A 12761-nucleotide genomic window follows, 5' to 3' on the forward strand; every position below is an offset into this window, starting at 1 on the left:
GTTACACAAAACTGCAAATGATCTACTATTGTTTACTGAAAATTCTCAAATATACTTCTCAAGGGAAAAAAACACTATTCTTGAATATGAGATTGCAATGACAATTATAATGTAAAATGAGGGCATCAATTACTGGGTTCTTATCTCACATTTTATCAAGAATACTAATTATCCAACAGTGAAGGGCAGTGTGGGAAACTAATATATCTTATTTTATTTCTTAAATATCCAATTTTTTTATTTCCACAGTCTAAAAGACAAATCAAGAACACTTTAGAAATAGCACCTTCCAAAATAGTGCAGCATATATAAATTTGTCAATTGTTGACTAATGAACTATTCAAATCCTTTTGGAATTAGCAATAATTGGAAGACTAGAATAATTTCAAATACTTCAAAACACTCAAAGATGAATTATAGACTTTTCAATATTGAGATATGTTTTAATTGAAAGAAATGTAATACAAAGACACATTCATACATTATTACATTTGTTGGTTGTCTTCCAGCTTTCAATAAATTTTTTTCCTAATGCTACAGTAACTAATTTTTTAATAATTTTTAAACTATTCCATGATGGGACCATTGGATATATCAATTACAGTAGTCAAGGATTCCCTAAAAAAATAATTTTAGAGCAGTTTACATAGCAAGCCTTCAACTGGAATTTAATATATTCTATATATAGTAGGTAAACCTCACATCTGCCTACTATCAGCATGTGAAATAGTCTAGAATTATTAGAAACACATGACTTCATTTTGTATATCTTTTTCCTAATTCTATAAAATAAAATAGTGCTTCCACATAACTCTCCAACAGAAATCTTAAGAAGATGAATGAAATATGTTAAGTGTATGTAAAAATAGAAATTTGCTTACTTCAAATTTTAAGAAATTTTCAGTTAATAGAGAGGAATAAATATGGTTTATTGAAAAAGTAGGATAATAGTTAATATTTCAGGATACTTTTTGTCAGAAAACTTTTTAAAATTGTAATCTCTTCATTATAAGTGAAGATAGATTTTATCCATTGTGTCTCTGATTTAAAATATTCTTTTATTAATTCTAACAAAATGAGGTGATTTTCTAAAATCACCATGTAGCTAAATGAAGAAATTAAGAATATAATATCTTTACTTTCAGAATAGTAAACCCATTCCCCTTTCCACTTAAACCCCTCTGAAGCAGTAAGTAATATTAAAACACTGTAAAACATAAAAACTTATAAAAAAAAGAAACTAGTCTGACATATGTTTAATTTTTAAAGAATACAAGAAAAAAACTACTTTGGTATATTTCAGATAGACTTATAATAAATACTATGCTATATATATATGTTAGTTTCTGTAATCATAAACACAAATCAGTATCAAGGGACAGATTATATACTTTATAAATGTTATATTTGAAATCACACACACAAATATCTTATTGACATTAAGAACAATCTATTAAATGCTAAATGTTTATAAAAATAGATATCTTGTAAATCAAAACAATGATTAGAGTCTCAAGTCCATTGTGATGGCACAAAGTCAAAGATCACTAACAAAAAACATCTCTACTAATAATGTAGGCACTCTTGGGCATAGGGTGCCTGAAATCTAGGCATCTGTGTTTCACGCCGAACTACTACAGAAATATCTTCCATCACGGTGTAAATTTTAGTCAAAGTGAAACATCTGAAATATTACCATTATGTGTACTATGTGCACAGATTGCACAACAAAATGGGCAGGTGAAGTGATGAAAAGTAATTTGAGATCAAAGGTAGCATCATGTAATTACCAATTTTATCTTATAAATGGCACAGCATACATTTGAAAAATAACAGAGCAAAGTCGTATTGAAGAACCAAATATCTACATCAATAATTTTGAAATTTATGACCCTCAAATTTCCACAAGGTGTATCAAGTATATTTACAGTGGGCAATTTGCATGTATATGTACTGCATTATATTAAGGTCAAAACTAACCACACAAATATTCATCAGTGGTCTTTCATGAAATGAAAGAGGAAAAATTCCAAGATTTTAAAATATCTAACAACTTCTGCTTTATAATTGTAAGTATGTCTATTTAGAAATGATGATAGAATGTTCCTTGGAAATTATTTATGTGACCATTGACATGTTGTTATGATTTGACATTCAAAATTAGGTGACAAGATATCATGTCAGGATTTTGCTGACTCTACTACAAATATTACTATTTTTAGCCTCAATTTCCACTATCTAAGGTTGTTTTTCTCCCAAAGGGTTTAGATTAAAGCCTCTAGATTAAACAAATAGTGTCTTTAACTAAAACCTCATAGTGACTTGCATTTATAAAGTGGAAAAGGTCAGAAAGCATAGCAATAAAGACTTTCTTAGCTTCCATTCCTCCACAGTAATAATTTTGGACAACTTCTTGCTTCTAATTTCTATAATCTCAATTAAAGTTTGTTTCTTGTGTTATTTTTCTGTTTGTTTTTTAATACTAAAATGCATTATCAATTCTGGCTATTGTATAAATCTTGCAACAAAAACTGTTAGCATTTTATTGAGTACCTAAACACATGTGTGGTTAAATCATTTTTTTTTTTTTGGTGCAAACACACACACATACACAAACTCATACAGGCCCTCACTCCCTCCACAATTACTAACATCATTTGAAGAAAGATAATAGGAAAATAATTTTGTCTTAGGTTTCCTAGTGCATTCTTTGTGAACAAAGTGGCCCACCTTCCCACTTTTCTTCTTTTATTTTATAAACTCCCTGAAGCCAAATACACAGTAGAAAAAAGATACTATTTTTAAAATTAAGCATTTAAATCCAGCTAAAGTTATCTTCTGTCAATAGTTTCTAAGTTATAGCTTCATATGTGTTCATACTCCCATTAAGATATTTAGTTCAAGGTATATCTGGATGTCAATCTTTTTTTTTCCCAAAATGTAAATTCTGTCTATTCTACTTCAGTGGTAATTTATCTCTTACAACATTATACTCCAGACTCAAGTAGTTTTGCACAGGAAAAAATTCACAGAGTAAAGCCATTTATGTTATATGTTAGCACTGCCAGATTTCAAGGTTTTTTGGTTTATCATTGAAGCCCCAGGATCATATAAGAATTTCCTGAGTGAATTATATAATTTGGAACAAATTTGTATTTTCATATTCACCATTTTTTTAAATATAAAAATTTTAAAATGTTGAGTAAAATATGAATTTTATCAATCTGCGTTTGTTGATTCTCTCATGTTCTCTGATCTTTGGCATCCATTACAGTACTTCCTCACATCCACACATGTGCATACATTCATATTACAGGTTTCTCAATCAACAAACACTAACTTACTCCTAGAGAATACAAGTAACAATTTAAAATACCCCAAGGAAACCTTATAATTCTCTAAAATAGATTTTAGAATAATTTTTCTTGGCAGATTTTGACTATAAATAACAACTCAATACAGATTTGAACCCTAATCTAGAAATAAATTATCTGAAGTATTTTAGTTTTTGCAAGGTTGTTCACTATTGTATATGAGTTCTTCTAAATCTGTGAACAGAGTTCCCTGGTTTTATGTTCTAGCCTAAAGCTTAAAGCTATAACTTGGATATATATTTAAGATTTGCATTTGTAAATAATTAAGAATTACCCATTTGGACATTAATCTTTATAATATACATATTTTTTTAAAACTGGTATCAAATTAAGACTATCACTTCCAGTATATAAAATAATTTAAGCTTAACATATTAATTAAAACATTTAAAATTAAATGTGGTTCTTTTCTCCAATGCCACATGAAAATATAAGAACTCGGTTATGTTATGGTCATTCCATGGTTCCAGGAGACAGAAAAGGTGATTTCACCTTGACAGAAGTAGCATGATACTTCCATGTATGATATGATTTTAATCTTTATGGAACAACAGAAACAGAGATATGTTAAATGCAAAACAGATGCTATAGGCTTACAGCTTCCTGATTTAAATCAGGACCATAGTAAATGCCTTGGAAGAGAAGTATGAATGCTCAACATAAGGATGATGGGCTATACGTATATTTCATTTGAAATTATTTATTGTGAAATCACTTGTTAAGATTCCCCTTTGGGAATCAGTCTTGTTCTATTTGTCTATAAAGTATAACTCGCATACTAATTGTTAAAATGTATACAAATGAAAAAAAAAAAGAATGCCGACAGTAATACATATAGGTGGGACATCACATAGGAGTGAAAGTGGGAGGGGAACACTAACCATATTAGGCTTGGATGGGCAACAGCGCACAGGGAAGAAGCCCTTCCACAGCCACATTCGCAGCAACTGAAAAGCAAACAAGAGAGCCCAAGATAAGGAAGAGATCCCACTCCCTCAATATAGCATAAAGACACTATGAATTTAGACAGGCATCTGCCTTGCTTTTCAAAAACACAAATCTCTAAATGCATACAATTAATGTTTTCCACAATGCCTTTCAAATTAAGAAGCATTTTATGGATTTAAGAAATACAGAGCTGTGTTAAATGGCTATTTTTTTTTATTTTACTTAAAATGCTAATTCAGTAAGATATAATGAGCAATATATTTACTTATGCAATTAATATAGAAATACAAAAATATATAAGCCCATTTAAATACATATCTCCTCAAAATTCCTGCAAACTTTATATTCAGAAGACATTTTAAATAGCCCTTTAAATACATGTTTTGCCTAGAGCCTACAAATTTCAGATGGAGAATAATCTCTCACTTATTTGACCCACTGATTTCTTATGCCAGTGGCATTATTTATTATAGCCTAGTGAAAATGTTATGTCTACATGGCTTCAATCATGTATAGAAGGCTACCAATTTAAATTTTACATTTTCAGATTTAAAAAATGCATCTCTAAATATATATTTGCAGAGTTATTGTTCTGTTAATAAACAAGCTATATATAATACATGCACTTTCTGGATGTTGAAACATTCAAGATTCTTTTAAATTTTCCACATATTAATAATAAAAAAATCCAGAAAACACCAAATAAGTTGTCCAATAAAATGCACTTTATTGTTGGAAACCAAATCAACTGATGGCAGAATATAACATAGAAGTTATTTAGTGCTTCAGTGCATTCACTTTTCAGTATATTTTATGAATACCACTTATAGTTATTTTGAGAGAACTGTGGAATGAGCTTAGTAATTCATAAGCAAGTTTAGACTTTTGTCTAAAATCTATTTTGAAATTTAATTCCTTGATAGGTATCTACTCTATTTCATATCAAATAAGGAAAATAAAATAAAATGTAATGCTACAGAAGATAGACAAGCTTTTCCAAATCAAATTCCAATGTATCTTACAAATAAAAAGTGGGCAATGTTCCATATATTTTCTCTGAACCCTTAACAGTGTTTTAATTTTTAGTGCTACTAAGTGGTAATTTGGTTGTCACTAAAATGGACATCCTAGTAAACAGAAATGGCTACTATAATATTTATTTCCAATTTCATAATTTATTATATTTAAAGAATATGCCAAGTAATTAATTTCACTATAAAAATACTGAAAGTCAAATTTACAGTACATCAAAATGTACTGTAAAATACTTCCAGAGTAGGTAAACCATCTGTGAAATACTTTGGCACATCTTGATACATTTCTTTATAATTACATTTATTTATTAATGTAATTATAACACATTTGTCAATGTAATTATAGCACATTTATTAATGCCATTCAATTATTAATATATATGTTAACTTTCCCACTGTTTATTTTGTATCAGCAGTCAGGTTACGAGCTGGCGAACTATGGTCCATGGACCAAATCTAGCCTACCACTCATTTTTGTAAACACAGTGTTATTGGAACCAGCCACACTCATTACTTGTTTATGGCTTCTTCAGTGATGTTATAGCATAGATGAATAGTTGTTAAAGAGAATGGATGGGCTGCGAAGCCTAAAACTTTTACTACTTGACCTTTTAAAGAAAGTTCACCTTCCTCTTTTCTTAGACTTAGTTTCTTGAGATGAGGATGATTTTTTTACTGTATTTTCTTCTTCACAGTTTAAACATGATAAATGACAACTTGTAAGTAGTGTTTTATTGTAATGAACTAACAGCGCAAATATCTCTATTAAAATGAAAACTTTGATTACATGTTATTTCAAACAGTACAATTCCAACTCAATAAATAATAAATAAATAACAATTGATTGTTGACAAATGAACCTGATTGACTTTTAATGATTAAAAAAAAGATGATGCCATTTCTTAATACAGTATAAACATCCTTCTAGATGAGTGTGCACGATTTGTAAACTCAGGTAGGATTGTGCTTAAGGAGGCAATAACTGTGTACTGTGACCATTGCCTAACAGGATTTGCTTCATACTTGGTTCTAGGACTCAAAAAACACACTAATGGGTCTATAAGCAATATTTTAGTCAGTCCTCTTAATTTGAACAGTTATAATAAGGGTTTTGTCTTAAAAATTACTTAATACATACACAGACACACACATTCATACACATACAATTCACTATGAAAACAAACCACACAATTTATTCCTGAAGAATTTAAATCATCACACCTATTATCAGCATTCTAATTCATACTTTTAATAAATTTTAATCAAAAACCTGAAATCATGTAAAATTCATCACTTGTATGTCTATCTTTTTTGAGTCCTTGTTTCAGATTTGTGCTATTTTCTGTGACTTGTTTTAAAATGGCATAAATAAATTCCCTTGGGTAACTTAGTTAATCTTTTTGTGTTTCAGTTGACAGATAAGAATTCTATCTCATAGGTTTTGTGAAAATAAAGTGAGAGAATAAATGTATTCACCTTGGTCAGTAACTGGCAGATCATATATTTTGGGAGAAAAGTTGTAGCCATTACTCTTAGTAATATCATAAAAAGAAATAGAACAAATTATTATTATATCAGAAAGAATCAATATTTTTCATGATCCATATAATATTTGCATACTAAATATTTCCATTTATAATATAACTAAATAAATTATTATACTCAGAACAATTTATATAAATACAAAATGGCCAGGTTAATATTTTTAAAAATCATTTCACAAAAGAATTTAGTAATCAGAGCATACTATGCATTAATATGTTATTAAGAAAATTAAAACTGAAGTTCCTTTTTCTAAAGGACATTTTCTAAAAATGTCTGAATTGTGAAACTTCGCGACAGCATGGATGGAACTGGAAAGCATTATGCTAAGCGAAATAAGCCAGGGGGCGAAAGACAAATACCATATGATCTCACCTATAAATGGAACCTAACCAACAATACAAAGATGCAAGGAAAATAAGACCAGCAACACTGAAAGGAAAAGAAATCAACAGAGACAAGAGGGAAGGAGCGGGGGCCGGGGGGGCGGCGGGAGAGGGGAAAAGGAAAGGAAGGGGAAAGTCAAGGAACATATAGCAAGGACTCATGGACAAAACCAAAGGGGAAGAGGTGAGGGAGGGAGGGAAGGAGGGAGGGGGTAAGGGAAAGTGGTGGGGGGGAGGCAGAGACAAATGTATTTGAAAAAATAAATTAAAATAAAATTTTAAAAAAATATAAAAATAAAAAAATAAAAACAAACATTTTATTCATTAAAAAAAAATGTCTGAATTGAGATAGATCCTCTTATTTGAATCCTCTAAATAACCCTTAAAATAACCTTGGCACCTCAAGAGCAGATGGTATAAAGAACATGTTCTTTCCTTAATCAATAAATACTTGCAGAAGTATAGATTGAAGATGCTTATAAACCTCAGAGGTAATTTAGAAATAGAAACCAAAATGGGTTAAAAATAGCAGCTAATCTAATGTATGTGAACTATGATTCAACACAGGGTACATCTGCATCTCTATTAGTTTCTAGCACCTGGAGGTCTGTAAGTAACTGCATGGAGCTATAACAAGGTCATTATTATCCGAGCTTAAAATAGGTTAGCCCTCCCAGGCTTGTAAACAAAAATTGTTGGTCTTTGTTTTAAGGCTATTTTGATTTCTTTTTGGTAGATTAAAACATGATAAAAGAAGCTTTCCAGGCCCAAAGAAAATTCAAATGAAATTACTTCAGCCAGACCATACACAGAGTTGATCAATATATGTATGAAGTGTGTCAATATAAGTAAGATAATCTCCCTCCTACCAAAGCAAAGTGATTATAACTCTAAGGAAGAAATTCTCAGATACCGATCAGAGAAGCAAGACTACGTGCTGAGGATAAAGGATGACTTATATTCTTAAACAAGAGATCATACAAGTGGATAAGAAAAACATTAAGATTGTAATAGATAAATGACAAAAGGGCAGGAAAAGTAATTTCACAAAAGAAGTACTTCAATCAGAAAATATTTTCTGTTTACTGGTTTAAAAAAAAGAATAAATTGTAAAGAATGCACAGTGTACCTATTTTATTTTGATTTTTAAATATATTTTATTGATTATGGTATTACAATTGTCTTAATTTCCCCTTGTTGCCCCCCTCTGCCTGGTAGCCCCCCTTCCTTCAGCAATCTCCCCCTTAGTTCATGTCCATGGGTTATGCGTAAAAATTCTTTGTCGTCATTTCCTACACTATTCTTAACATCCCCCTGTCTATTTTGTACCTATCAATTATGCTTCTTATTCCCTGCAGTCCCCCTCCTCATTCTCCACCTCCCCTCTTCCAGCTGATAACTCTCCAAGTGATCTCCATATCCATAATTCTCTTCCTGTTCTGCTTGTTTGCTTAGTTTGTTCTCTTAGATTCAGTTGCCGATAGTTGCGAATTTGTTGCCATTTTAATGTTCATAGTTTTGATCTTTTTCTTAAATAAGTCCCTTTAACATTGCATATAATAAGGGCTTGGTGATGATGAACTCCTTTAGCTTTACCTTGTCTGGGAAGCCCTTTCTCTGCATTTCCACTCTAAATGATAGCCTTGCTGGATAGAGCAATCTAGGTTGTAGGTCTTCCCTTTTCATCACTTTGAATACTTCTTGCCAGTCCTTTCTTGCTTGCAAAGTTTCTTTTGAGAAATCAGCTGACAGCCTTATGGGAACTCCATTGTAGGTAACTCTGCTTTCCTCTCGCTGCTTTAAAGCTTCCTTATCTTTAGCCTTTGGCATTTTAGTTTTGCTGTGTCTTGGTATGGTCCTCTTTAGGTCTAACTTGTTTGGGACTCTCTATGCTTCCCAGACTCATATGTCTATTTCCTTCTTGAAGTTAGAGAAGTTTTATTTCATTATATTTTCAAATAAGTTTTCAATTTCTTGCTCTTCCTCTTCTCCTGGCATCCCTTAGATTTGGATGTTGGTATTTTGGAGATGTACCAGAGGCTTCTTATACTATCCTCATTTATTTTTCTAATTCTTTTTTCTTCTTGCTGTTCTGATTGAATGTTTATCTGCTTATTTCTTCCTTATGATCCAAATCATTGATTTGACTCCTGGCTTCCTTCCCTTCGCGGTTGGTTCTCTTAGATTTTTATTTTACTTAATTGTAACCTTTATTTCTTCTTTTATGTTGTTGCCATACTCAATGAGTTTTTTAAGAATCCTGATCACTAGTGTTTCGAATTCTGCATCTTATAGATTGGTCATCTTTGTTTTGTTTAGCTATTTTTCTGGGTATTTTTTAATGGTCTTTCATTTGGGTCATATTTCTTTGTCTCCTCAAGTTGTCAGCCTCCCTGTATTTGTTTCTGTTTATTAGGTAGAGCTGCTTTGACTCCCTCTCGTAATAGTGAGGCCTATTGCAGAAAAGGTACCTGTAAACAGGGTGGGGCAGAGACTTAGGTAATCAACAGGTCACGGCAACACACTTACCACTTTGTGGCTCTGTATGCGGGGAAGGGATCAGAGAAGGGATAATGCCACTGCCTAGCTTCTAGAGGTTTGCCTGGCAATCATTCCATTTCCAGTCACTTCAACCACTTCCTATGTGGGACTGGCACCCTACCAGCTGTTGCCCTGGTGGTGAATCCCGCAGTGGGTGGGTTTGTGTATATCCTAAGTCTGTGTGGACCCCTTAAATGGAGTCTCCTGAAAATCTAGCAGTTTCTCCCACTGCCCCAATGCCCACTGGTTTTTATAGCCAGAAGTTACGGGGATTTTATCTCCCTGGTGCTGGATCCCTGGGCTGTGTGGTCCCGCCTGGGGCTGGATCATTCGTTCCCAAGGTATCCCTCTTGGTTTTTATCTACCCCACGTGGCTGTGGTACTGTCCATGCCACTGTTGCTATTGCCTTTCCTTGCCGCAGCACTACTCGGGGCTCTCTGCCCATGTCCATGACTCCGTACCTCCTACCATCTGGATGAATATGGCCTCTTTAAATCCTTGGTTGTTGGACTTCCATACAGCTTGATTTTTCTGACCATTCTGTGTGTTTTGACATCTAGTTATAATTCTTCCTATGGTTGCATGAGGAGATAAAGCATGTATACTTACATCTCCAACTTGACCATAAATCCCATAATTTACCCATTTTAAATAAAATAAGAACAGAAAATGATGATACTTAATTCTGAAAAAAAGAGTGGAGCTTGTGCCCTCATAAGTGGCAGGCCACATTGAAAAGTGAGACCAGTCCTTCAGCAAACAGTCCTCCAAAACTTATCAAAGGGTAATAGACTGTCCTGACCTTTTAAGAATACTGTGTAGCAGAACAGTTAAGATCCCGGGATTTGTACATAGTCTAGGAATATTCCATTAGCAGGAGTGTAGTTTGAGTAAACTAGTCATTGATGTAAATGAGATACTAATATACCACATAGGGTTGTTTTGAAGAATGAGTTTAAAAATGCATGTAAAGCTCTCCGCATGATCATGGTCTCACAGTCAGCACTTTAAGAGTTTTCTATTTTTTGATTTTTTATTTTGTTAAATTTAACTGATATAACAACCTGGGCATGGAGTAGGTTGCAGATAATATGCCTGAGGTTGGCCAAAGACTTTATGGGAAGTAGATAATAAATATTTTGTAGTAAACCAAATATATTTGTAGAAGCTATGATGCAGTGAAAATCAATATTGTATAATATAGCATAATATTATTTTTCTTAATTAGATAAAAATTGTGCAGAAAAATAAACCGATGGCATGAAAGTATATCAAATCTCTAAGAGCTATTATGTTGGAATGTTACATTAATTCATATTACGGTCAATTTTAGTTTTCTCTGCTTTCAAATTGTTTGTGGTTATTTAATTTTATACTCTTCAGAAAATTAAACAAAGCCTTTAAACAATTCCAATTATGATGCTTATCAGGATGATAGGAATTTAAACATGTAACAAATATTTACTATAACAAAAGGAACTGAGGAAATTGTTCACTGACAATTAATACTGGCAATGTTAATTGTTTTATATATTTATTAAAACGTCTCATAATACAATATGTTTTGCATCTGTGTCTTAATTCACTGCCACTCTTCTAATATTTAGCACTTATTTCCTGATGAAGCCAGGCTAAAACTGCAAAAATGTCTTTTTGTAAAAACTGGGAAAAGAATAAAAAGCCTAGTGATCAAATATGTAGTTCCCAAACTCTACTCTTTATATTTTCCATACTTCTGTCACAAAGGCACAAAATTAGTTCACCCACAGGAGAGAAGGTAATGCAAAGTGGTTAGAAAGACCTTTCTTTTTTATTTTTAAGTGAATTTTTGAATAACTCTGTGGGGAAAACCACATCTATAGCACATGCTGGGATTTATATGTGCAATCCAATCACTATTTCCCAGCTGTAGTCTAGGCAAACTGGAATAGGATACAGTTACATGCAGTAATTTTTTAAATCTTCTTTTTTAGTTCTCTGTTTCTTTCTCACTGTAGAGCGTCTTACCCTTCCCTGATGATTATAAATATCTCTCTATTGCCACCTGGATCTCTCAGTCTTAATCAAGTTCCAAACCTGGCACTCTCATATCATGATGTGAAATAATAAGAAATATATATATTGGTTTCTTCCCCCAGTTCTTGATATAGAACTCTTAAAAATCTTGCAAATAAGGGTGCTAAGAGATTCTGGTTGTCATTCAGTCTTTGACTCTAGTTTCTGACACAAAGCTCCTAAATCTCTTGGAATACTCTGGTTGGTAAGGTCGTCTTTTGTTCTAATGAAGCGACTCTTGGTGGGCTCCTGGATAGATGCTGGTCACGACAAAGACCAGGTTATGATTATAAGCTTAGAATTTTCAGCTTCGCCTCTTATTCTCCAGAGAAGGGAGAGGGGCTGGATACAGTTAAGGATCAATCATGCCTACATAATGAAGTGTCCATAACAGTCTCAAAGAAAGGGATTCAGAGTTTCTGTGTTGGTGAGCTCATTCATGTACCGGGAGGGAGGGTGTCACACCCCTACTCTAAGGGATAGAGAGCGCCTGCACACGGGAGCCTTATAGACTCTGCCCTACTATCTCCTAATCTGGCTATTCATCTGTATCCTTTGTCACTGCCTAGCTTCTAGAGGTCCTTTGTCATATCACTTACTATATAATAAAATTGGTAAGCCTAAGAGTGTGGTCCCAGAGTTCTATGAGCTTCACTAGCAAATGACTGAATTCAAAGAGAGGGGTCAAGGGAATCTCTGACTTCTAATGTGAAAAATAACATTATGCAGCATCCCAGAACTGCCTTGCATACCTTATGCCTCAAAGCTTTAGAATGTTAAAAGTGGGCAAAATAACCTATGGACTGGGTTTAAAGAAATATTGTATCCTAAACAGCTATTTGCAAAGATAATAAGAAAGCAGATCTCATGATTAGGGACT

The 12761-nt window shown here is 32.7% G+C and overlaps 1 protein-coding gene across 2 annotated transcripts in view; it reads right to left on the reverse strand.

The window, feature by feature from the left end:
* Nucleotides 1–12761, reverse strand: part of EPHA5 (EPH receptor A5) — a 329941-nt gene that overhangs the window by 49398 nt on the left and 267782 nt on the right. For both annotated transcript variants that reach the window (XM_054566806.1, XM_054566807.1), the window contains exon 9: nt 4256–4321. In XM_054566806.1, the coding sequence (XP_054422781.1) occupies nt 4256–4321 (66 nt within the window). The remainder of the gene's footprint in view (nt 1–4255; nt 4322–12761) is intronic.

The sequence above is a fragment of the Pteronotus mesoamericanus genome, unplaced genomic scaffold (assembly GCF_021234165.1).
Source record: "Pteronotus mesoamericanus isolate MK-2021 breed Mesoamerican mustached bat unplaced genomic scaffold, CSHL_Meso_final contig_180, whole genome shotgun sequence".
NCBI classification, from domain to species: Eukaryota; Metazoa; Chordata; class Mammalia; order Chiroptera; family Mormoopidae; genus Pteronotus; species Pteronotus mesoamericanus.